The sequence below is a fragment of the Notolepis coatsorum genome (assembly GCF_963971535.1).
Source record: "Notolepis coatsorum genome assembly, chromosome: 18".
In the NCBI taxonomy this organism is placed as follows: domain Eukaryota; kingdom Metazoa; phylum Chordata; class Actinopteri; order Aulopiformes; family Paralepididae; genus Notolepis; species Notolepis coatsorum.
Genome location: NC_140182.1, coordinates 35,668,035 through 35,695,798, shown reverse-complemented (window position 1 = coordinate 35,695,798; position 27,764 = coordinate 35,668,035). Strand labels below are relative to the sequence as shown.

Genomic DNA, 27,764 nt, shown 5'->3' with positions numbered 1-27,764 from the left:
CGTCTCTCTCCTTGTCCGTTCTCTCAGTCTGTTTATTGAGCCATTTGCACCACCACCGCTTTCCAGGCCTTGTCTTTGTCAAAGTCCCGCAGTGTTCCGTTGACAGCTTGATGCTGAGGGTGAGAGATGGGGGAGACGGGGGGACGGGGGGACGGGGGGACGGGGGGGGGGGGGGGGCGGGGAGTATCAAATCAAATCAAATTTATTTATAAGGCCCGACAACACACGTCAATGTCCCCATGGGCCGTACACGTCCTCCCCAAACAAGTCAAGAAGAAACATCACATCAAATCAAGAACAAAACAAGAACACCACAAGGTCCAAAAAAAAAGTTGAGGAGAATCATAAGTGAAATGTGTAAATAAGTGAGATAAGTAAAGCCTTTTGGACAAAATAAAACGGTACAAGTGTTTTGAATAGGCTTGAACTGCCGACACACACAGTTGTCAGCAATAGGCTAATGTGAACATTATACATTAACTGAGGGGAGGCATCCACCCTCTGTTGTCTTTTTACCGTGAATGAAGACGACACATTTAAACTCGCAGTTTTTTGAGGTAAGCGAATAGAAGTCGTCTGAAAACGTTTTGGAGTCGTACGCGATCCTTCGTCTAAAAGATTGAAATGATCAAAGGAGGTCTGATGTTTTCATGTTTCACAAAATGAGTGACAGACATATACATAACCAGTTTGTTCTCACACATCAGTGACATTTTGTGCTCAGCTCTGGTGTGTCTCGCAACTGAGCATGGAAATGAATGTGTGGGCACAAGTGTTTATAGGAGAGAGAGCAAGCGAGAAGGATAGTTACATTTCGTACTGGTTCCTCCGTCTTGCTTCGCCTATTGGACTGTTGCTAAAGTTCTGTACAACAAGTCAGCAGGAAAGGTACATCTCTGGCAGCTAAGGCTAAGTGATATTGTTCATCAAACAGTGTCGAACTTCAGTGCTACACTTTGAGTGCACAGTAGCATCTAGACATATTTACACAGTAGGTAGTAGTATAGGCACATAGTAGATAGTGGTGTAGACATAGTAGCAAAGTACAGTACATAATACAGTAAGACAGTTATATTGATTGGAGTGTTGATGACCTCACAGGGGACCATATAGGAGTGGGTCTCAGGTGGCCAGAAGATGTAAAGCGTAGGGGTCTTGAGGGTGTGTAGTTAAAGACCGTTGACCGGAGGTAGCCGTTCCCCTTGTTGCACGGTATGCCAGGTCAAGAATCTTGAAGTGGATTCGTACTGGCAACGGGAAGCCAGTGCAGCTCTCTAAGAAGTGTTCCTGGCACCTGGCCCACTGAAATAATTTCACTCAATGCACCACCTATCACTGACCAGGACCAGACCCTCTGGTTTGCATAATAAGCAGGTGTGGAAGCTGCTAATCGCTGCGTCTTTCATGCTGAGAGCTCGCTCACTAGCATCTAGACCAGGGGTTTTCAAACTTTTTTATACCACGACCCCATTTTATTTCGGATTTTTTTTGGCGACCCCACACTTAATGTATCACGTAATTTCAACATGGAATTAAGGAATATCAAAATAAAAGCACACGTTGTTGAACTTGATCATGCATATTTATTAGAAAATGTAATTACAGCACTATGTTATCAATACATATTTATAAAACGAGGCATATTTAGCCAAAATATGTTGCCAGAACATTATAAAATAAATTATAATAAATAATATATCGTTTTTTTTAAATGTATTTTACTTTCCAATGCGCTGTCACCTACCCACGGCCCGTAGTTTGAGACCCGTAGTTTGAGAACCGCTGATCTAGACGCTGTATAAGAAGAGGCTTCTCATTGATGAAGACAGCCCACCGGAGAGTGAAATTACATGCCCCACCCCACCACCCCTCCCACAACCGAACGGTACGGTGGGAGACTATTTTCATGGCACTCCGGTGAAGCGGCAATCTCTTCCGTGTGCTCACTCATCCTCCATCGACCCATCTTTAGCCAAGGCTTGTAGGTACGGACATGGCTGGGATATCAGCGATGGCTGCTGTCAGCCTCCAGGATACGCAGGTAGAGGGGCTCGTTAGGCAGCAAAAAGAGAGTGGCGGCTGTGGACAAAACTCTGGTTTCTCTTCTCTGTCCCGACTCCATCTGGCATCTAGACAAGAAACCAAGACCTAAACAGTTTCTCCAGGCTTTTCCCTACATGTGGCACAGAACACCACTGCTGCGAACAACGTTGCTCTTCTCATCACCTACCTGTCTTCTCATCGCCTACCTGTCTTCTGCGGCGGCAGGTAAAGAGCAACTTAATCCGGAGAAAATGGAACTCCTTTGCCCAATCCACGGATGCTATCCTCCACCTCATTCAGGTGCAGGCTACAGCTGCTGGGAATGCAATGGCTATCTCCACCCTTATGCAGCGATGCATTTGGCTGTCCCAATCTAAGCTGGAAGAGCAAAGGAAGAGACCCCTCCCCTCAACCCCCCACATCAACGTGTTGGAGCTCGGAGCAGTGCTATAGACTGCCTTGTGACAGGTCGGCATGTTCCGGTCAGAACAGACAGCGGGTTGCGGAAGCGGTAGTGGATTTCTTTGAGAGCAAAGACATCACTCATTGCGCCCTGTGGTTTTGCAACAGGCTGAGCAACAACCCCCCACTGGGTGTGTGGATGCCTTCTCCCTGTTGCCGTGGCCACTGGCCAGACAGGCTCCCCCATCAACCTGATGAGTCAGCCGTTGGAGAGGGAGCACTGAGAGGAAGCACTGAACTGTAATTCTGCCTGCTCTGGACCAGGGGTCAGCGTGATACAGCTACCGGCAGCTCCTCCGTGGCCCACGGTCTCAGGGAGCTCCGTCTCAGACACATGGTAGAGGACGCCATCTTCCTATCCTCAGGCAGCGACTGGTTTCTGAGAGGTTGAAAGGAGATCAAAAGTGATGAAACCCGACATCATCAGAACCGTTCAGAATGATTGCGCTCCATCCACTACCTGTTTATGCAGGGTAGTGGTTATTGTTCCAAACTTGGCGTGACGCCAGGTTCTCTGGATCCAGTATCCTGTTCTCTGGAATTTCTCCTCTCCTTTTCTCCAGTCTCTGTTAGACAACCTGTCTATCTCGACTGTGAAAGTATTTATGTGCCTCACCGGGGTTTTGACGATAAAGCAATTTTCAGCCATGGCTGTCAAAATGGATAAACAAGAGCGCAAGGGGGGTACGGAGAAGTCGCGGGTCCAAAAAAGTTAAGAAAAAAAAGTTAATCTAGAGGCGGATGCTCCGCCAAATGTGCAAAAATAACAGACAAGTTTGCTGCAGGGGCTGCAGTAGCTTCAACATCTTCTACAAGAGCAGACATCTTGCTGCCAGTGTTGTAGCACTTGAGTCTGAGTCCTGGACTGATTTTCAGGACTTGTGACTTGACTTGGACTTGAGCACTGATGACTCGGACTTGGACTTGGACTCGAGCTTTGATTGCATTCGGACTTGTTAATTGATAAATACAGTTATTTATATATAAAGAAATTGTAATAGGCCCTAATCATTTGGCATAATATATTGATGGCTAGTGAATTTGTTTGGCTATTGTGTCACAAAGTAAATAAACTCCCTTTGAAATGGTGACCGCTGACTTGGACTCCGACTAGGGTAATGGGGACTCGACTCAGGCTCTTCTTTGGTGACTCGGACTCGGACTCGAACACTGGGGACTCGAGACTCGACTCGGACTCGAGATTTAGTGACTCGACTACAACACTGCTTGCAGCAACAGGCGGAAGTTGAGAACTGGAGAATAGCATAGGAGCAGGCACGTGGAAGGGAAGCAGAGGAGGGAAGGAGTGAGAAAGAGTGAGCAGGAGGAGAGTGTACAGTAGTTGAATCACTCAGGGGGAATAGTATAATAGATACGCATAATTATTTATCAAGGGGACCGCAAGGATGGTAGTGGGTGGTATCCGACTGATTGCGCTGGGCCGGTCTGGGCCATAAATGCCAGGGGCGATTTCTTTTAGGTCCCAGTCCAGCTCTGTGTGTCATAGTGAAGCAGCTGGAGGCCGACCCCACCACCCCTCCCACAACCGAACGGTACGGTGGGAGACTATTTTCATGGCACTCCGGTGAAGCGGCAATCTCTTCCGTGTGCTCACTCATCCTCCATCGACCCATCTTTAGCCAAGGCTTGTAGGTACGGACATGGCTGGGATATCAGCGATGGCTGCTGTCAGCCTCCAGGATACGCAGGTAGAGGGGCTCGTTAGGCAGCAAAAAGAGAGTGGCGGCTGTGGACAAAACTCTGGTTTCTCTTCTCTGTCCCGACTCCATCTGGCATCTAGACAAGAAACCAAGACCTAAACAGTTTCTCCAGGCTTTTCCCTACATGTGGCACAGAACACCACTGCTGCGAACAACGTTGCTCTTCTCATCACCTACCTGTCTTCTCATCGCCTACCTGTCTTCTGCGGCGGCAGGTAAAGAGCAACTTAATCCGGAGAAAATGGAACTCCTTTGCCCAATCCACGGATGCTATCCTCCACCTCATTCAGGTGCAGGCTACAGCTGCTGGGAATGCAATGGCTATCTCCACCCTTATGCAGCGATGCATTTGGCTGTCCCAATCTAAGCTGGAAGAGCAAAGGAAGAGACCCCTCCCCTCAACCCCCCACATCAACGTGTTGGAGCTCGGAGCAGTGCTATAGACTGCCTTGTGACAGGTCGGCATGTTCCGGTCAGAACAGACAGCGGGTTGCGGAAGCGGTAGTGGATTTCTTTGAGAGCAAAGACATCACTCATTGCGCCCTGTGGTTTTGCAACAGGCTGAGCAACAACCCCCCACTGGGTGTGTGGATGCCTTCTCCCTGTTGCCGTGGCCACTGGCCAGACAGGCTCCCCCATCAACCTGATGAGTCAGCCGTTGGAGAGGGAGCACTGAGAGGAAGCACTGAACTGTAATTCTGCCTGCTCTGGACCAGGGGTCAGCGTGATACAGCTACCGGCAGCTCCTCCGTGGCCCACGGTCTCAGGGAGCTCCGTCTCAGACACATGGTAGAGGACGCCATCTTCCTATCCTCAGGCAGCGACTGGTTTCTGAGAGGTTGAAAGGAGATCAAAAGTGATGAAACCCGACATCATCAGAACCGTTCAGAATGATTGCGCTCCATCCACTACCTGTTTATGCAGGGTAGTGGTTATTGTTCCAAACTTGGCGTGACGCCAGGTTCTCTGGATCCAGTATCCTGTTCTCTGGAATTTCTCCTCTCCTTTTCTCCAGTCTCTGTTAGACAACCTGTCTATCTCGACTGTGAAAGTATTTATGTGCCTCACCGGGGTTTTGACGATAAAGCAATTTTCAGCCATGGCTGTCAAAATGGATAAACAAGAGCGCAAGGGGGGTACGGAGAAGTCGCGGGTCCAAAAAAGTTAAGAAAAAAAAGTTAATCTAGAGGCGGATGCTCCGCCAAATGTGCAAAAATAACAGACAAGTTTGCTGCAGGGGCTGCAGTAGCTTCAACATCTTCTACAAGAGCAGACATCTTGCTGCCAGTGTTGTAGCACTTGAGTCTGAGTCCTGGACTGATTTTCAGGACTTGTGACTTGACTTGGACTTGAGCACTGATGACTCGGACTTGGACTTGGACTCGAGCTTTGATTGCATTCGGACTTGTTAATTGATAAATACAGTTATTTATATATAAAGAAATTGTAATAGGCCCTAATCATTTGGCATAATATATTGATGGCTAGTGAATTTGTTTGGCTATTGTGTCACAAAGTAAATAAACTCCCTTTGAAATGGTGACCGCTGACTTGGACTCCGACTAGGGTAATGGGGACTCGACTCAGGCTCTTCTTTGGTGACTCGGACTCGGACTCGAACACTGGGGACTCGAGACTCGACTCGGACTCGAGATTTAGTGACTCGACTACAACACTGCTTGCAGCAACAGGCGGAAGTTGAGAACTGGAGAATAGCATAGGAGCAGGCACGTGGAAGGGAAGCAGAGGAGGGAAGGAGTGAGAAAGAGTGAGCAGGAGGAGAGTGTACAGTAGTTGAATCACTCAGGGGGAATAGTATAATAGATACGCATAATTATTTATCAAGGGGACCGCAAGGATGGTAGTGGGTGGTATCCGACTGATTGCGCTGGGCCGGTCTGGGCCATAAATGCCAGGGGCGATTTCTTTTAGGTCCCAGTCCAGCTCTGTGTGTCATAGTGAAGCAGCTGGAGGCCGAGCTCTGTCAAAAAACACCTGTCACACAATGTGGCTGTGCGAAGGCGTCTCAGGCAGGACATACTCTTATCTGTGGGAGTCAGGGCACGTTCCACATCTTCTCTCCCAGGGGTTTCAGTGGAAGACATATCGATGGCTGAAACGCAAAACCTCCGATCTGATTTGTCACGTTGGATTATGAGAAACCTCCTATCTGCACCTGTTTAGTCTGTCTGCTGCAAGATATTTCCCAAAAGCCAAAAGCAGTGTATTGTATACGGAGGTGTAGTCTGACGCCACTTTAGTTTCCCGCACGGTCCACCCGTATAGGGATTTATCATTGGGTAAATGTATTATCGGCTATTGTGATAATTCTGCCTCATGAACATTGGCAAGCTTTCCAATTTTGCACAAAATGAGTTCCCTTCTATCACTAACATTATTGTTTAAGCATTTTTGAAATTATACGTAATTATATAAATACGCCAATTGTTTCATGTTGAGCTATAGATTGTGGATGAATACACACAGAAAGGTACACCATGCCAATGTTCATGGTTTATTGTTTTAAACTAGACGATTTAGAAATGTGTCCATTGGAAATAAATGGCTATTTCTAGCAAGGTGGATTGGCCGGAAAGAATGACGTACTGTAACCACTACACCTCCCTATTGGGTATCCTTAAAAAAAATTGCATTCTGCAAGAAAACAACACTTTTCTTTAGTTTTCTAGAAAATGTTAAAATGTTTGATAGGAGGTTTTGCGTTTCAGCCATCGATATGAGCATCATAGTCCTCCCCTTGTCCCTTTATCAGGTTTTACTTGTTGGACATGTCTGGGAGTTCTCTCTCTCCCATTCTGTCCTCACCTCACGGAGTCTTCCCCTCATCTACTCAGCTCTGGCTAGCTGCAACGTTTCCCAGGCTCCTCATTTCACCAGTAGGGAATTTATTTGTGCAATTACTCACTGGAATGCCTGTTCTCTCTTGTGCATGTTACAATTCATAACCCCTTTACTGATTTCCGAGGCATTCAAACCTTTTTATCCTAAACACTTCTCTGTTCTATAGGCTTACGGACGCTAGTGCTGGAATCAGTGCTTTTTACACACGAGGAAGGTGGTCTTCTTTATTTAGTCTGTTACAATGCGTAACCTAGACTATTTGGCTATCCTTCTTATTCCTTATATAGACATTTTCTATGCCTTTACTAGACTATGGCAGTGTGTGAAGTACGGGGGGCTCGGGGGGTCAGAGACCACTTGATCGACACTTGAGACCCCCTGAAAGCCTCAACAGCAAACATTTGGGGGATCTCTGGAACAATAAAAAATAAATACATTTGTCACTAAAAGATTTATTTGAAATATGATGTCCAGTATTCATTACTCAAACTACAAAACTACACATGTACAGAAAAAACAAGAACTTTCGTACTGTCTTTTACTATGATGCACTTTGCCACTAAATAATCTTCCTTGCCTATATTACTACCTAGTACTACTATGCTAATAATGTCTTTACTACTATGCACTCAAGACTGCAGCACCCAAGTTTAAACACTGTTTGATGAACATCGTTACTCAGCTGAAAGAGTTGTACCCTTCCTGCTGACTTGTCGTACAGAACCTGTAAGTTGCTTTGGATAGACGTGTTCAGCTAAATGACTAAATGTAAAATGTAAATGTCAAATTGCCATTGAATACCCGGTTGTTTCAGGCAAGGCCTCCCATGGGTGGCGCTGTTGCAAACGGTCCCCATGTTGTGTAGGAAATCTAACCGTTACCTGTACAATTGAAAAGGCCACCTAAGTACACCCACATTCATTAATATGGGAGGTGTAGTTCGGTAGAAAATAGTTCCTACATGAAACTGTTCACAACAAGGTCTGTGGATTATCTTGAATAACCGGGTCATGATTTCTGGAAAGAAACATTGCTTTGAGTTTTTCAATTGTATTGTTTTGGTGCTTTTCGCGCCAAGCCGAGTGCCATTCAGCTCGTTCATTGAATTGGAGAAGCGCTATTTACGGCAGCTATCTCAGAAACTAGGCAAATCACACAGAAACTATCTCGACCCACACACACTCACTCACTCAGTCAGAGAGAGAGCGTGAGAAAGAGAGATATAAATAAGAGGTTTTATTTGAACAAGTGTGTGGACCACCCTGGCTACACTTATCAAACAAGAGGGAAGACTGTCAGGTTTTAAACTGTGGATACCAAACAGAATTGGTAAAGACAACTTTGAACTGTTACACAGTAATCCAGAACTATTTTATTGCACTGTAAAAAACTGTGATTTTATAGTATGTCTGCACTTTATGTGCTCATTTCATCATTCATGTCTTTTCTATTCTACTAAAACTGAATCAAACCATAAACAAGGTGGCCTGTTGGGATGTTAGATCCTAATGTGAAAAACTGTGATTTTATATGTCTGCTCATTTTACCCTTGCTATTATTTTACTTATTTTTACTTTTATCTCTACGCCACACTATCCGCTGGGTGCATACTCTAACCTCATTCTTTTGTTTTATCCCACTTTATGCTTTGCTCTTGCTGCTTGTTTTACACTGATTTTATGTCTTATTTCTTACTGATGTAAAGCACTTTGAACGGCAATCCCTTGTATGAAAGGTGCTATACAAATAAAGTTATTATAATAATAATAATAATAATAATAATAATAATAATAATAATAATAATAATAATAATAATAATAATAATAATAATAATAATAATAATAATAATAATAATAATAATAATAATAATAATAATAATTATTATTATTATTATTATTATTATTATTATTACTACTACTACACCTCCCTGTACCTCTGAGTGGTGGGACAGGGTCTGCATGTCGTCCCACTCCGGAGCCCCCATGCGGAGCTGGCTCTTATAGGAGGCGCAGTGCACCACGGTGGCCAGAGTGAGCACTGCTTGTACCAGCAGCAGCACCATGAGGATGAGCAGCAGGATGTCATAGGACTGCTGGGGATGGTACACACACACACACACACACACACACACACACACACACACACGCACGCGCACACGCACACGCATGCACGCGCACGCACACACACACACACACACACACACGCACACGCATGCACGCACACGCACGCACACACACACACACACACACACACACACACACACACACACACACACACACACACACACACACACACACACACGCACCAGGTTTGGGAGCAATTCATCTTCAATTCAATCAATGAAAACAATTTAAATAGAAATTGCTGTTTGCCTGCTGATGATGGGACATTTTCTGTACATGTCAATATGTTGTAGGACAACCTTTTCATGCAAACAGGCAATAATTGTGTTAGCTGGATCCTATCATATTGATCCTATAGTACTGAATACAATTTGTGACTTGTGCATATCACTAAATGTCAAATCACTTATCTTTATTAGCATTCCTCATTCTTACAGTAAATAGTAAATGCTGGCTGTATTTATATAGCGCTTTTATCCAAAGCGCTTTCAAATGTGTTCCTCACATTTTACCCACTCACTCACACATTCACACACTGATGGCAGAGGCAACCATGCAAGGTGCCAACCTGCACATCGGGAGAAATTAGGGGTTAAGTGTCTTGCTCAAGGACATTTCGACACGGTGCCCGGGAGGAGCGGGAATCGAACCGGGAACCTCTGGATTACCAGACAACTGCTCTACCTCCTGAGCCACTGTCATACATACTAGCATAACGCTTGCAGCTAGTATGTACCCTTGGTTTCAACAAGGAATGCTAGTAAAGCTACAGTACATGTAACGTGCCATTTCTGGGACATTATGTGTAAATCTTTTCTTTTCCTCCAGTGTCAAGCAAGAAACATTAACAACTGGAATTCTAAATGTCAAAGTACTCCTTTATGGCAGTAACTAAAAGGGTGTATACTGGGTATCAAGGGTACTACGACTATGCTTGCACCTCATGGTACCAAAGCACCTCAAAGGCACTAAAAACTAAATTACAAACATCACAAAACAAACTGGTCAGACTACTGCTTGACCTTACTACTAGAACCCACCTTACCCCTGCCCACTTTGACAACCTAGGATGGCTTAGAGTAGCCGACAGAGTACAGCAACTTGCAATGGGCCTGGTCTACACGATACACAACACCACTAAGGTACCCATGTACATGTCAAAATACTTCCCAAAGGTCAGTGAATACCACGAGCACAACACCAGAGGGAGCTCCACAAATCATGTTCAACCAAGATTCGGCTCAAACAAGGGACTAAACGCGTTTCACAATTAGCAACAACAATGTGGAACGCCCTACCCACAGCTGTAAAGGAATGTGAATCACTACCCACCTTCAAAACCTCTCTAAAAGAGCACCTACGGGAGATTGCAATCCGAAACTGGCCCCTGTAAATATCCAAACTCAACCCCCTCCAATGTACAGCCCCCCCCCCCACCCCACCTACTCAACCCACCCACCCAACCATCTCCAATGTACAGTTTCCTAATTACCTAACTAAAAAGCTTATACCAGTGTACTTTCACCTAATCACCTAACTAAAAAGCTTATACCAGTGTAGGCTCACCTAATTACCTAACTAAAAAGCATATACCAGTGTACTTTCACCTAATTACCTAACTAAAAAGCATATACCAGGGTCCTTTCACCTAATTACCTAACTAAAAAGCATATACCAGGGTCCTTTCACCTAATTACCTAACTAAAAAGCATATACCAGGGTCCTTTCACCTGATTACCTAACTAAAAAGCTTATAACAGTGTACTCTCACCTAATTACCTAAAGCTTATACCAGTGTACTCTCACCTAATTACCTAACTAAAAAAAGCTTATACCAGTGTAGGCTCACCTAATTACCTAACAAAAAAAAGCGTATAACAGTGTAATCTCACCTAATTACCTAACTAAAAAAAGCTTATACCAGTGTAGGCTCACCTAATTACCTAACTAAAAAAAAGCGTATAACAGTGTAGGCTCACCTAATCACCTAACTAAAAAAAGCGTATAACAGTGTACTCTCACCTAATCACCTAACTAAAAAAAGCGTATAACAGTGTTTGATTGATTGATTGAAAAGTTTATTAACAGATTGCAGAATGGGTACAGTACAGTACAGCTCAATACATACAATTGTTAAGGGGATGCAGACCAGAGAAAGACTTTCGACTTGTTTACATCAGGGTCCCCCATTTTCAATTCATCATAACATATATGACATACATGACATACAGATAGACAGTACTGCTACATCTATACATTTATGACATATCAGATTTGCAAATACAGTACTGTTTGTGATACAAAAGTGTCCAGAAAAGGAGTGTATATACATTTGGCATAGAAACTGTACATTGGAGGAGGTTGGTTGGGTGGGGTGGGGTTGGGTGGGTTGGGTGAGGGCTGTGAGGCTTTGGAGGTGGGGGGGGGGGGGGGGGGGTTGGGAAGGGGACACACACACATTTTACACTGTACATTGGAATATTGACAAAGCCTTACTTGGTCATTTACTGTACAACTAGGTTAGGACATTTGTAGGGGCCAGTTTCGAATTGCAGTCTCACGTAGGTGTTTTTTGAGAGTGTTTTTGAAGGTGGGTAGTGATTCACATTCCTTTACAGCTTTAGGCAGGGCGTTCCACATTGATGTGGCATAATTGCGAAACGTGTTTAGGAATCTGGGTTTTACATGATTTGTGGAGCTCCCTCTGGTGTTGTGATCGTGTACTCTCACCTAATTACCTAAAGCTTATACCAGTGTACTCTCACCTAATTACCTAACTAAAAAAAGCTTATACCAGTGTAGGCTCACCTAATTACCTAACTAAAAAAAGCTTATACCAGTGTAGGCTCACCTAATTACCTAACTAAAAAAAGCGTATACCAGTGTACTCTCACCTAATTACCTAACTAAAAAACAATGTACCTGGCTGCTCTCACCTTGGCTATGGGCACATCCTGTAGGAAGATCTCTGCGACGCTGAACACGCTGCAGGAGAGGAAGCCTGAGGCTGAGAAGAGCAAGGGGGAGGTCACACTGCTGATGGCGAGGAGCACCTCCACCTGGGAGAGGAGAAGACAGGGGTGATGAGGAGGGGATGAGAAGAGATGGAGAAACAGGGAGACCATGAAGAGGAAGTAGGTTCAGGGGAAAAAGAGGAAAATGACAGGATATTGAGTTACAAAGGAGGCTCATAGGGATGAATCAAATGGATTGCCTTAGATATATCTCTCCATGACCTCTCCATGAACCTAACCTCAGGTGAATAGTGACACAAATGTTCTTCCACACACAAACAATATATACCTTTTGTGTAAAAATACAGAAATAAGCTAATATTTAATTAAAAATATTTAACATTTGCATATTCGTCCGAAGAGTATTAATACTTATTATATTAAGTTAATTAATTCAGTGGATTAGGTTGATCTTTCTGTGTGATGATTAGTTGGCCATTTATGGATGGGTTTGAAAAGAGGAGGTTTGCGTATATAGGGAATATGTAATTTTGAGAAACATGTCTGTAAAAGGTTTGCCTGTAGCTTTGGACGTATAAATGAAGTATTTATGGGTGTTTTGATTATTGTTTTATATGTTTTGCGAAACAGAGTTGTTGTAGTTGTAGAAGCAAATCTTTACTTGTGGTGCATTGCCTTTGTACAGAATGAAAGTGTTAATCTTAAACCATTACAACTCTGTACAGATATGATTAGCACTACACTCAGTAGTAGTAATGTGTATATTTGGTACCCAGTTTAACCACCTGTACATTGTATATTACTGTTGCACCTTTACTGCTACATTTGCACTCTGGTTGGATGTCAAACTTCTTTCGTTGTAGCTATACTGTACTTGTGCTCGACAATACCTTTGATTTTAATCTAATCTAATCTAATCTAATCTAATCTAATCTAATCTAATCTAATCAAATCTATCTAATCTAAATCAGTATACATGTAGCACCACAACCATTCTGGCTTGGTTTGTTTCAATTTTTTTGGACTCAGGACGTTTCATTCCTTGTGAAATATGATCAATAAACTGTTGATACAAACAGGATGTGATTTTGTGGAATAGTTTAAAATGCCTTTTCATTTGCTTTGTTTTAATTTGCTTTGTTTGCTATTCACATCAGAGCGGAACTTAAACAGAGCTATGGAGCGATCCGAAAATTGCAAAGGGATTCTTTTTCAGTCAGCAAGTGCTGACATTCAGTAACTCTCGGGACTTGAGTTGAATGGATGCGGTTGACTCACCAGACATCTGCTGGGGTATTCTGACACGACATGGCTGGCAATCGCACTGGGAAAACACTGCAATACATCAAGGATAAAACATGAGAGATTAGATTCATCTGATGATGGGAATAGCTGCAGCTTTCAAACAGCTTCATCATGCTGTATGTGTTCAGTCATTCTGAACAATGACGGCCCATTAAAGGCCAAATCAGTGATCCAGACGTAAAAAACAAATGAGTAGTGTAAAAAGTATATAGAGTAATATTTTACAGTTTTTAAATTGTAGTTCCTGTGTTTTGTGGCTGTAAAATAGTTTGTTTAACGTGGTCATGTTTGTAAACATTAGTACACATATTTCATGGTGGTTTCAAAAAGCTTTTTTCCCATCCACAGATCAACATCTTCAAGAATGTGTATCCTACATTTATATGGTAATAAAAATGGTAATAAATCCCAGTTGTATCTCTGATGAATGGTAATGTGCACAGTAGGAACATACAGCCACTAGGATCCAGAAGAAGGTGACAGACAGGTAGGGTCCTGGCAGCAAGGCGTCCATGTTGAGAGCAATGATGCCTCCGAATACAGCAGAGATTCCCACTATTATCTCAATCACCTGTGAATGAAAGAACACAGACACACGAAGGCTGCTCCAGCACAGAATGGTACATGACAGTATGTATATGACAATGTATTTCATTATATTTGACAGAATGTATGTCATTTTATTTAATTAAATTATATTGTATTATATATTTAATTATATTTCATTATATTTCATTATATATTTCATTATATGTAATTATACTCAACAAGTTTGTTCTTAGTACAATGAGGCTTTTGAATGGACAAGCTTGTATCTGATATTCTCTTTAAACTATAGTTCTAGAATTCCAAGAGTCCTGGGAAAACGAAAAAATGCCTCAGAACCTCGAACTAATTAGAAATCAACATTGATGCGGCAAGAATTTACATATGCTTAAATGGTATTGTCTAATTTCTCTTACTGTGTCACCACCTGGTCCCAAGCCAGTAGTACAAGTATGAAACCCCTACTACACAAACCTTACAAATAAACAAATAAACCAAACACATACCATCACTGCAATATCATTAAGACATAAACGTCTCCTTAGTTTTGACATTTCTTATTATAATTCTCTTTTATATTTGTTCACTCCTAATCTTGCACCTCCACATTAAGCAACTTATTGTACCTTGCAATGCAAACAGCAGGCCAACAAGAGCTACCACTATCCAGCCTCAGTCCACTAGAGGGGACTGTCCTCAAGCCACAATTATGTCCACAAAACCTGCCTTTTCAATTACAGCATCAACGTTGTGGAACACTCTACCAACTGGTGCAATAACACTCTTTCACTGTTCATAATAATAATAATAATACAAAATATATATATATATATATATACATATATATACACATATTATACATATATACACAGTATAATATAATAATATAATATAATATATATATATATTTATTTTATTAAAGGCACATCAATCATGTTTATAATGATTTGCTATTGTATTGTAGATTTAGAATTTTGGTGCAGTATATATTTTATTGTTCGCTGTCCCTGTCAAAAATAAATAAATAAATACATATATATATATATTTGCTGGACCTTGTCGAATGATGACCTGTCCCTAGACTTTTGGGGGCCCTAGGCAATACATGTTTAAATCAGATCTCCCCACCAGAGGATGCAGCCGTTTCAACATATTCAGTTGAAATTATATTTGACATGATTGACATTTCGAGGGGCCCTCTGATTGGCTGGTTGAAATTATATTAGACGTGATGATTGATGTTTCTAGGAGCTCTCTAATTGGTCTGTTGAAATAATGTTTGACATAATGATTGATGTTTCTAGGAGTCCTCCGATTGGCTGACTGAACCTCCCTTACAACCAATCAAATAACTAAGAGGGGTCCTTGATTAAATAATCCCATTGCTATTTGAGAGTGTGGTGACGTCTCATTCAACAAAGCCTTACTCACAGAATATGCTTTTAGGAGCCGGGTGGGGAAGACGGCCGGGGTGAAAACAACAGGCCTGTCGTACATCACCGTCTGGAAGAGACATGATAAGATAGAGAGGGTTATGGATGAAAGACCGTGTGGTAGAGAGCAGGAGAGAGAGAAAGAGAGAGAGAGAGAGGGTCAGCAGGAGGGAGAGAGCAAGAATAGAGAGATATGGATGAAAGACAGTGTGGTAGAGAGAAGGAGAGCGAGAGAGAGGTTCAAAGGGAGGGAGAGGAAGAGACACACTCTCTCTCCTTCTCTCTCACACACGTACACAGCCACACACATGCGCACACATGTGCACACACACACATACACACACATACACACACACACACACACACACACACACACACAATCCCTCTCTCTTTCTCTCTCTCTCTCTCTCTCTCTCTCCCTCTCTCTCTCTCTCTCTCTCTCTCTCTCTCCCTCTCTCCCTCTCTCTCTCTCTCTCTCTCCCTCTCTCTCTCTCTCTCTCTCTCTCTCTCTCTCTCTCTCTCTCTCTCTCTCTCTCTCTCCCCCCCCCCCCCCCCCCCCCTCTCTCTCTCTCTCACACACACCTTCCTGTGGCAGCAGCAGTCGTCTGCAGAGCGGGCTGACAGGATGACAGTACTGGCCATCAGCACCTCCTGCAGGATCATCAGGATGAGGTTGAAGTTGATCTGAGCAGGGAGGAGACAGCAGGGAGGAGACAGAACACACATTGATGCAGGAAAGTAACTAAGTACATCACTGTGACATGACCTTCAGATGGTGGAATGCAATTCAAGCACCGGAATACATTGTATAGAATAATGTGCGTTTACTTTTCATATGTAAGTATGAACATCAAATAACACATTTTACTATTACTTTTACCGGAGTACAATTCTTTCTGGGTATTTATATGTATTACCTCTTCCACGACTGCAGAAGAGAAGAGGAAGTACAAGGAATTACAGACACCACCATGGATAATATGAAGGAGCGGAGAGGGTTAACTACAGACACCATGGATAAATCTTCTCCAGAGAGAGACAATAATAAGATAGATGCCAGTTTCCCCTCTCTGTGCGAACAATGAATGGAAGCAGACAGTGACTGGTAGCCTAGGCATTGTCCAACTAACACCTCTCCCGAAGGCTACCTGTCACTGTCCGCTTCCATTCATTGTGCTAAGCTAGGCTAACGTGCAGCCAGATAGCTTTCTACTGAACGCACAGAGAAGAAACTGGTATCTATCTTCTTGTCTCTCTCTGGAGAAGACGGTAAGCTAATTTCCCAAAATGTTGCCGTGTTCCTTTAATCTCATACCAAGAAAATACTTACTGCTTACAAGCACCATGGTTACTGGTTACATCTACAAAAACACAACAGCAACAACAACAACAACAACAACAACAACAACAACAACAACAACAACAACAAGAGCTGTGACAGGTGAACGTTGGGGTCCTCACGTTGACAGCAGAGGGGTTCAGGACCAGCTTGCAGCCGAACCACACCAGGCAGGTAGTCGTCACAGCGAAGGTGGAGACGTACACCACCTGGAAATCTGACACCTCGGAGAACATTAAGGAAGTACAGGACATTCCTCAGTGTCTAGCCCGTAATCCCACTTCCGTTATATACACATATCCATGTCTTTGGCAGCGTTGTGTTGTGTTGTGTACAGTGGTGGAAAGTAACTTAAGTACTTTCCACCAAGTACTGTACTTAAGTACAATTTCGAGCTACTTGTACTTTCATTTTCAAATACTTTTAGTATTTTCATTTTAGGGTTAGGGTTTTACTCCACTACTTTTCAAAGGAAATATTGTACTTTTTACTCCACTACATTTATCTGAACCCATCAGTCACTAGTTACTTTGAAGAAAAAGATTTAGCATAGAAAACATGGCAAAAATGTATGAAGATTATATGCTTTCACATTTGAAGCCTGTCAATTTCAAGAGGACGTAATCAGAGCAGCATACCTGGACCACATACCACTGTAACATAACCTTTAATAAGAGCAGCATCACTGGACCACATACCACTTTAACATAACCTTTAATCAGAGCAGCATAACTGGACCACATACCACTTTAACATAACCTTTAATCAGAGCAGCATAACTGGACCACATACCACTTTAACATAACCTTTAATCAGAGCAGCATAACTGGACCACATACCACTTTAACATAACCTTTAATCAGAGCAGCATAACTGGACGGTCTGGACCACATACCACTTTATTGACTTTAACATAACTTTTAGAGGTCAATGGATCGAGGCTTGAACGCTCCCAAGCACTGGAATACACAAGCGTTATTACTTTTACTTCAGTTAAGTACTCTACATTAAATAGAAAATACTTCTCTACTTTTACTTAATCGAGGACTTTTACTTTTACCAGAGTACTAATTTATCTGGGTATTTAAACTTTTACTTAAGTGTGTACTTCTTCCACCGCTGGTTGTGTACTTACTGCAACGTGTCTGTTCTTGGCAATGGCAAAGCTAACGACTGCTGCAGGGATGCCCTGTAAGTAACACAGATGAACAGATAACAGACTAATGAAGGGCATGATTTGGGACACAGCCATTTACAGGTGCATCTCAATAAATTAGAATATTGAGGAAAAGTACATTTATTTCAGTAATTCAATAAAAAATTTAAAATCATATTATATAGATTCATTACACACAGAGTGAAATATTTCTAATATTTCTTAAAATGTTGATGATTATGGCTTACAGGCAGCTAATGAAAACGCCAAATTCAGTATCTGAGAAAATGTGAATATTACATAAGACCAATAAAAAAAAATATCTGTATATTACAGAAATGTCAGCCATACTGAAAAGTATAATGCACTCAATTGGTCGGGCCCCTTTTGCATGAATCAATGCGGCATGGCGTGGAGGCAAACAATATATTTCCTCAATATTCAAATGTATTGAGATGCACCTTTATCTCTTCGGCACAGACTAGCTAATATCATACGGTGCATCCTGAATTTCCCCAAAAGGGGATTAATAAAGGAACACTTGACTTGACATGCATGTGATAGAAATGTACAACTATAATGTTTTACAAGAACCATAGCTTCTGCCTTCAGATATCACTGCATCTCGTCTATGTTTTCTTTTTACACTATTACATGTTAGACTACTGGTTGTTCAACCATTTATGGCAGATTCACTCAATTCCTTGTATGAATCATGTATGTGGATTTTCTGCCATATGCTTTATTTAATCTTGTAATATTTGTCTACATCCTTTCCATTATGTGATGAAAGAAACCGGCTACACTGTCACTCACTGAGCCAGCAGCACAGCGCAGGTAGTCCATGGCGACAGGAAACACATTACCCAGGTACAGAGAGAATCCAGCTGTGGTCAGTAGACTGCCCTGCAGACACACACACACACACACACACACACACACACACACACACACACACACACACGCACGCACGCACGCACACACATGCAGACACACAGACACACAGACACAGACACACACAGACACAGACACACACAGACACACAGACACACACACACACACACACACACACACACACACACACACACACACACACACACACACACACACAAACACATGTGAGCACACAAGCATAAATACACACAATTTAATGTAAGCACACATGAGCACAGGGTTGCTGCTGGAACAACCTACAGAAAACACTCAAACTGGTCACCTTTATGCCTAAGTCAGCATTCAAGCACACACAATTGATTTGCCTGCTTAAATAAAGGTACAACATTTTATTAAAATAAAAACATACATACCAGCATACACACACACGCACATGCACACACACACACACACACACACACACACACACACACACACACACACACACACACACACACACACACACACACACACACACACACACACACACACACACACACACACACACACACACACACACACACACACACACACACACACACACACGCACACACACACACAGAAGTGAACAGTGTGTAAACTGCTGACATTTAAATTGGCTGTCACAAAGCAACAACACAAATTAGTTTTTACTCCACAACAACTTGCTTCTCTCCCTTGTGGCTAGATATTCAGCTGACACATCAGTCCATACGGAACACCTGTTCATACAGCACACAGTGCAAACACTCATTTCTAAAACATTTCCAAAATGTCCAGCGTACAGTATGACTCACGAAAGAGCAATCTCAGACTCAACACTGTGAGCTATTTATGTATATCAAATGCTGTAGAAGTGTGATTCTGTTGACTCCTAATAGTGGATGATGCTGCCATTCCAGCTACGATGTACAGTCAGCTACGATGTACACTGAACTACGACGTACACTGAACTACTATGTACACTGAACTACGATGTACACTCAGCTACGATGTACACTGAACTACGATGTACACTCAGCTACGATGTACACTGAACTACGACGTACACTGAACTACGATGTACACTGAACTACGACGTACACTGAACTACGACGTACACTGAACTACGATGTACACTGAACTACGACGTACACTGAACTACGATGTACACTGAACTACGATGTACACTGAACTACGACGTACACTGAACTACGATGTACACTGAACTACGACGTACACTGAACTACGATGTACACTGAACTACGACGTACACTGAACTACGACGTACACTGAACTACGAGGTACACTGAACTACGATGTACACTGAACTACGAGGTACACTGAACTACGACGTACACTGAACTACGATGTACACTGAACTACGATGTACACTGAACTACAACGTACACTGAACTACGATGTACACTCAGCTACGATGTACACTGAACTACGATGTACACTCAGCTACGATGTACACTGAACTACGACGTACACTGAACTACGAGGTACACTGAACTACGATGTACACTGAACTACGACGTACACTGAACTACGAGGTACACTGAACTACGATGTACACTGAACTACAACGTACACTGAACTACGATGTACACTGAACTACGATGTACACTGAACTACGATGTACACTCAGCTACGATGTACACTGAACTACGAGGTACACTAAGCTACGATGTACACTGAACTACGAGGTACAGTCAGCTACGAGGTACAGTCAGCTACGAGGTACAGTCAGCTATGAGGTACAGTCAGTTAGGAGGTACAGTCAGCTACGAGGTACAGTCAGCTACGAGGTACAGTCAGCTACGAGGTACAGTCAGCTACGAGGTACAGTGAGCTACGAGGTACAGTCAGCTATGACATACATTCAGCTATGACATACACTCTTCATAATCGTATTGAAATAATACATGATGTGTCCACCCCACTTCACAATTACAACTCAATCAAATGATGTAGGTGAAAAATAGCAATCTCTAATGCAATCCTTATCTCTATGATTTCATCTACAATACATAATTTCATTGAGCTGTAATTAACACAAACACAAGGATTCAGTGTCCTCAGATGACATTACGGGAGGGGATATTCAAACTCATTAACTCTCAATAACTGTCAAACTAAATTAATGTGTCCAAAACACTAGAGCCTTGGGATATGTGTGTGATTATGAGCAAAATAAATCACTGTTGTTTTTCAGCAAAGTGCCCCTTTAATACATACAGATGAGTTGAAATATTACACAACCTGAAGATGTGTTGCTATTTACACATTGGGTCACATATACCGTTACTTTAACAAATATAATTTTTTAAGAATGTCAATTAGCCTACCTCTTTAATCTGTTATTTTTACTATAATATCGTCGCCTTCTTAAAATAGTGGCCTAAGTCATAATTTCTCGTTTTTCAGGAAACATAATAAACTGAACCATATATAGAATATATTATATTTATTAATAATTTCACACAAAAATGTTATGACAATAGAAGACAATTAACATAAAAATAACGATGTATATCAATTTACATAATTACATTACATAAAAGGAATAAATGACTTAGGCCAATTTACGAACATGCCTTGTGACTTGAGCCATTTTAAACCTGACTTAGGCCAAATTACTTCTTGAGTAAGTGACAGTTACAACTCAAATCACTTATGAGGGCCGACGTTCCACTCTACTGGTTAAAGTTGCTTACTCGTGAGTAGTACGTTCGTTGATAAAGAAAAATACTGTCCACAGCCGCTCCAGTGTAAAACAAAGATATCCAAATGGTTTATTTCTCTTCCACAGCGAAGTCTTTCTTTACAGAAGTGGTCCTAAAGCTATTTTCCTAAATATTCACATTACTACTACAAGGTAAGAAAACTGTATTTTCACAGTCTCCAAAATCACCGCCGACTCGACACATGAAAATTACTCCACACTGGAAAGCCGTAAATCAACTTGCCGGCTCTTTCCACAGCAAAAACGGTAGGCTTGGCACCTTGGTTGAGAAATGCAGGCTTCAGTCTATGTTGTTTATCTGTTGAGTCCTGTTCCAAGCTACCACTGCCTGTTCTGAGAGAATTGTGGACTATAGGACTATATATAGAGACGCAAATGTTCTAGAATGTTCGGTTATGACATCATACGGTGACATCACCAATGTTCCAGTACGTTCGATCATGACATCATACTGTGACATCACAAATGTTCTAGAACGTTCGGTCATGACATCATACTGTGACATCACAAATGTTCTAGAATGTTCTATTATGACAAATAAGACTGTTCAATGACTTTATCTAAATCCAATCAATATTCCTAATGCCGTTTCAATGTAAGGTTATAAAAATAAACATTCATATAATACAATAACCTAAATATATAGCTTTGGCTCCTACATCACTCTTGGCTAAATCAAACATGCCAGGTGAATCAAACACTGAGGAGGAGGCATGTTCCTCTCCTCACTTCTCCCCCCCAGCTCTTCTTTACTGGGTTTTTATTGTAGTTAAATCACTCAAAATCAAACAAATGGCAGGAAAATCAAACACTGGGAGGCATGTTCCTCTCCTCACTTCTCCCTTCAGCTCTTCTTTGCAGAGCTATTGATTGATGCCTATTTATGTGGCAAATTATCGAAGAAGTGATGACACTCGGTGGGCATGACATGTTTCATGGACTGAAGGTCCTGAAACGTCCTCTCTGTGGTTGGCAGAGCATGTGGAAACATTCTAATCCATGTCATCAGCTCGTTTGGCACCTGGACCCTCTGTGGCAGTGCTTCCCATGAGTTATCCGAGAAGGATAGCTTGTAATGGACCTTGCCATCACTGCTAAACTGAAGAGCCCGCAAATTATGTACAGTCGGATCTCCAGCTTTTTTGCCATTCAATTTCAGGTTTTCATCATGCTTGACCACCTTCACATGGTAGGGTGATGGTCTGATTCTTGCAGTCTGTGTAGCTAGTGTAATTCACGATGAGGACGTCCAGATTGTTGAATCGTACAAATACCTGGGAACTGTGTTTGACTGTAAACTGAAGTTCAACCTAAATACAGAGTCTATTGTTAAAAAAGGTCAGCAGAGGATCTACCTGCTGAGAAAGCTGAACTCTTTTAATGTTAGTGCGAAGATCCTGAGCACTTTTTATAGTTCTTTTATTGAAAGCCTCCTAACTTTTTCTTTTATCTGCTGGTTCAGTGGCCTGTCCATTAAAGATAGGAACAGCCTACAGTATATTGTGAAAGTGTGCTCCAAAATAATTGGAGTAAAACAGAGAGACCTATGTTCTCTCTGGACGGACCAGGTGGTCAAGAAGGGGACGAGCATCATTAATCAACCCCTCCATGCTCTGTCTCAGTGGTTTTCACTGTTGCCTTCTGGCCGCCGTTATGACGTCCCACCAAGTAGGACCAACCGCTACGCCAAATCTTTTGTCCCCTCGGCTATCAGACTTTTAAACACAGACAGTAGTCATTTTAAGTAGCCTTTTGCACTTGGTTGTCTGTTTTTACTTTTACTTTTATTGCTGGATTGTATCACATGGAGTGTTTCTCTTTTTATTGCCGTGCTGTCGTTGAGATGTTTTGTTGTTTGTTTGTCTTGTTGCTTGTTGGTGAAGCTGCAAATATGAATTGCCCCACGTGGGATCAATAAAGTTGTCTGAATCTGAATCTGAATCTGATCACGTAGTCTCTCGGGGTGATGATATCCGTAATAATTGTATGTTCAATGGTACTATGCATGCTGTCACACTCCATTTGTATGTGTCCAGCAACAAGGTACTTCTGTGTTATTAGTACCCCATATTTCCTGGCAAGCTCAGAAAATGCATTCGCCACATTTGCATTGCGGTTCTGATAACCACAACCATCGCTCCACACTACTATGTGGGGCGGCGTGGCTCAGGGGTAGAGCGGGGCGTCCAATGATCGAAGGGTTGGTGGTTCGAATCCCGCTCAAGCCCATGTCCATCCCATTGCCGTTGTGTCCTTGGGCAAGACACTTAACCTACTTGCCTTGTATGCATGTGAATGAATGTTGGTGGTCGGAGGGGCCGTAGGCGTTGATTATTCGCCACGCTTCCGTGAGTCTGCCTCAGGGCAATTGTAGCAATTGTAGCTTACCACCACCGGTATGACTGTGTATGAACGAATAATGGACTCTGTGAAGCGCTCTGAGTCAGAGCAACACTCAGTCAGAGAAGAGCGCTATATAAATCCAATCCATTATTATTATTATTACTATCTCCTTGATTTCTGGATGATCTTTGATCAAACCTTCAAAATGGCGATATTGAAGGTGTGCGAATACTTCGCTACTGAGATTGCCCTGAGTCTCGTCCCACATGTAGCAGTACCCTTCCTTTGAGTTCAAGTCATAGAGGGTAAAGTTATGGACCTGCAGTTTTGTTTTGTAATACACGCAGCTGGCTTGGGTTTTTGGACACAGCAGCACAGCTTGCAAGTCCATTGTCCAAACGGACTTCTCATTGTTTGCAGAATCCTTGTTGTGTGATTTCTCTTGTCTTGCTTCATTTTTTGCCATCACATGTGCATCATATTTGGCCTTACTGATATTACCATGCTTGAATGAAACACAAACATCACACTGATCTTTTCGAGGAATGATTACGGAATACTTTCCTTCATGGAACACATCTGTAAAATGCCGTATCCCAACGGCCCTCACTCCAGCAGTTGCAGCTGCTTGTTGATATTCCCGATGTAGTTGGGAGATGGTTGTGCCTGGGTGAAGGAACTTCTTGTCTTTGTAGGTCGCTGTGCTTCTGCAGTAATGCGAATCAACAGTGGGCAGGTCCTTCAACCAGTCCTTAAGGAAATCTGTGACGTCAGTTTCCAGCTTTGCATGCTTGCCACTCTTAGGTCCAGATTTAGTTGGCGGGGCTGCTGCTTGTCTGTCATGGTCGATGGTGTCTTCATTCAGCCAGTGTCTAATGGTTCTTTCATGGAGACAAAGTGTAGAAAAAAAAAGTGCCTGGCACACTTTATGACTTGTTCCATCCTGAAGTTTAAGTTGGTAGGACAATGACACATTGCGCCTGGATTCTTCAGCAACTTTCCTTTTCTTTATGGCAACCTTTGTGACCAAAGTTTTGATGTATAACCGACGGTCTTCCCAGGTGTTCATCGACCAAACATTCTGAAATATCCACTGCCTCTGTTCTTCTGTAATGGATTGGCAGTCTCGAGTCTTGACTCGTTGACAGAACTTTGAATTGCAGGGAGGACCCTTAGCCTTCGCAGGTATTTTGTTGCCACCTTTGCCCTTGTATGGCATTCCTTTGAGACGTTTCTGCTTGGATTCATTCACTATTTTGTGTTTGTAATTAAACTATAATTTGTGACAGTAAAAGACTAAATAACTACACAACATGTATAGCCTGGCCTATATTATAGTAAACCTTATCACTTACCAATAGGGGACAAGCCCTGAATCATGGAAATTACTTCATCCAGACTGTAGCTTTTCTTGCTTCTCGAAGCATCTGCCATCTTGAAAAGTTGTAAAATTGCCTAAGTCGCACTCTTGACATAGGCAATATTCTTCCAGGGTAGAAACAGCATGATCCTTTCAATTAAGGATGTAGGCGATTGTACCAGAGGGTGACCAGCATCATGAAGATATGAGTTAGGCAAAAAAATAATCCAAAAAATGACTTAGGCTATTATTTTAAGAGGGTGACGATATATATTATCATCTACTTATATCTTAAGCTTATTTGCCAACCATTGCCGTAGAGTGCTGTTGACAACGGCTCAATTTCCCTCCTCAATGTTCTCTTATCTTATCTTTAAATCTTATCTTTATTGTGTCGGATGGTCCAAATCGATCGACATCTAGTGGCAAGCCTGTCGTGTGCAGTGCAGCCATTCTGACCCCCCCCCCCCCCCCCCATGAAGCCGCCTCCCCTCACCCCTATGAGGACACTGTAGAGTCAGGCCCCGCCCCCCCTTGTCTCCCCTCACCCCTATGAGGACACTGTAGAGTCAGGCCCCGCCCTCTGAAGCCGCCTCCCCTCACCCCTATGAGGACACTGTAGAGTCAGGCCCCGCCCCCCCTGTCTCCCCTCTCCCCTCACCCCTATGAGGACACTGTAGAGCCAGCCCCCCCCCCTGTCTCCCCTCTCCCCTCACCCCTATGAGGACACTGTAGAGCCAGGCCCCCCCCCTGTCTCCCCTCTCCCCTATGAGGACACTGTAGAGCCAGCCCCCCCCCCCCTGTCTCCCCTCACCCCTATGAGGACACTGTAGAGCCAACCCCCCCCCCCCCTGTCTCCCCTCTCCCCTATGAGGACACTGTAGAGCCAGCCCCCCCCCCCCCACTGTCTCCCCTCTCCCCTCACCCCTATGAGGACACTGTAGAGCCAACCCCCCCCCCCCTGTCTCCCCTCACCCCTATGAGGACACTGTAGAGCCAGCCCCCCCCCCCCCCACTGTCTCCCCTCACCCCTATGAGGACACTGTAGAGCCAGCCCCCCCCCCCCCCTGTCTCCCCTCCCTCCTCACCCCTATGAGGACACTGTAGAGCCAGCCCCCCCCCCCTGTCTCCCCTCACCCCTATGAGGACACTGTAGAGCCAGCCCCCCCCCCCCCCACTGTCTCCCCTCTCCCCTCACCCCTATGAGGACACTGTAGAGCCAGCCCCCCCCCCCCCCCCCCCCACTGTCTCCCCTCTCCCCTCACCCCTATGAGGACACTGTAGAGCCAGCCCCCCCCCCCCCACTGTCTCCCCTCTCCCCTCACCCCTATGAGGACGCTGTAGAGCCAGCCCCCCCCCCACTGTCTCCCCTCTCCCCTCACCCCTATGAAGACACTGTAGAGCCAGCCCCCCCCCCCCCCCCACTGTCTCCCCTCTCCCCTCACCCCTATGAGGACACTGTAGAGCCAGGCCCCCCCCCCCACTGTCTCCCCTCTCCCCTCACCCCTATGAGGACACTGTAGAGCCAGGCCCGGCAGCTGAAGCAGGGGTGCTTGAGGGGCTCAGCCTCATCCTGGGCCAGCTGCAGGTCGCTGGCCCTGACGTCCACCGTGTAGCTGTCCCGCTGCTCCGCGCCCCTCTCCTGCTGCCCTCTGTCGCCGCCTCGCCGCCCAAACGTCCCGCCGCCCCTCTCCAGGGTGGAGACGTGGCTGTAGGTGAACTCCTCCCTGGCCGACAGCTCCTCTCGATGCATGGTTGAGGGGAGGAGGAAACAGGAGGTGCCCCCTCGGCGAGATCCCAACAGGACAGTCACCTGTGGCTGAGGAGGAGGATGGGCCTCTGAGGAAGGAAGCACATTCAGAAGCTGTGTAGAAACACATGGCTGGTGGCGGGAGGAAACCTTGCACCTCCAGGCTGTTTGTTTACATGGGTCTCTTTGTTGTGAGTACGTTTCATGACCCTCGGGACCCTTGAAATCCACTGAAAACCCCAGGGTAGAACTTGAACATTGTCCATCTGCAGTGGGGGGAAGTATTTTTTACTCAAGTACTGTACTTAAGTACATTTTCGAGCTACTTGCACTTTATGTGAGTATTTTCATTTCAGGGAACTTTATACTTTTATTCCACTACATTTCAAGGGAAATATTGTACTTTTTACTCCACTACATTTATCTGAACCCATCAGTTACTAGTCACTTTGAAGAAAAGGAGTTTGCATATAAAACACAATATATACAAAATAAAACATTTTGATTATGTACTTTCTCATTTGAAGCCTGTCAACTTCAAGAGGGTGTAATCAGAGCAGCAACTGGACCACATACCACTTTAACACAACCTTTAATCAGAGCAGCATCACTGGGACCACATACCACTTTAACACAACCTTTAATCAGAGCAGCATAACTGGACCACATACATGTACCACTTTAACATAACCTATAGAGGTCA

General features: G+C 43.5%; 1 protein-coding gene across 1 annotated transcript; it reads right to left on the bottom strand.

Moving 5' to 3' along the window:
* mlc1 (modulator of VRAC current 1) lies at positions 1-27,064 on the bottom strand (the record flags this gene model as incomplete). The annotated part of the gene is made up of 11 exons (XM_084334917.1): positions 1-113; positions 9,022-9,180; positions 12,148-12,270; positions 13,465-13,521; positions 13,946-14,062; positions 15,469-15,540; positions 16,053-16,154; positions 16,932-17,033; positions 17,945-17,998; positions 18,782-18,871; positions 26,816-27,064. 11 exons carry the CDS (start codon positions 27,062-27,064, stop codon positions 33-35), a joined length of 1,206 nt encoding a protein of 401 aa, XP_084191043.1. The 3' UTR covers positions 1-32.
* Between the last annotated feature and the right edge of the window lie 700 nt (positions 27,065-27,764).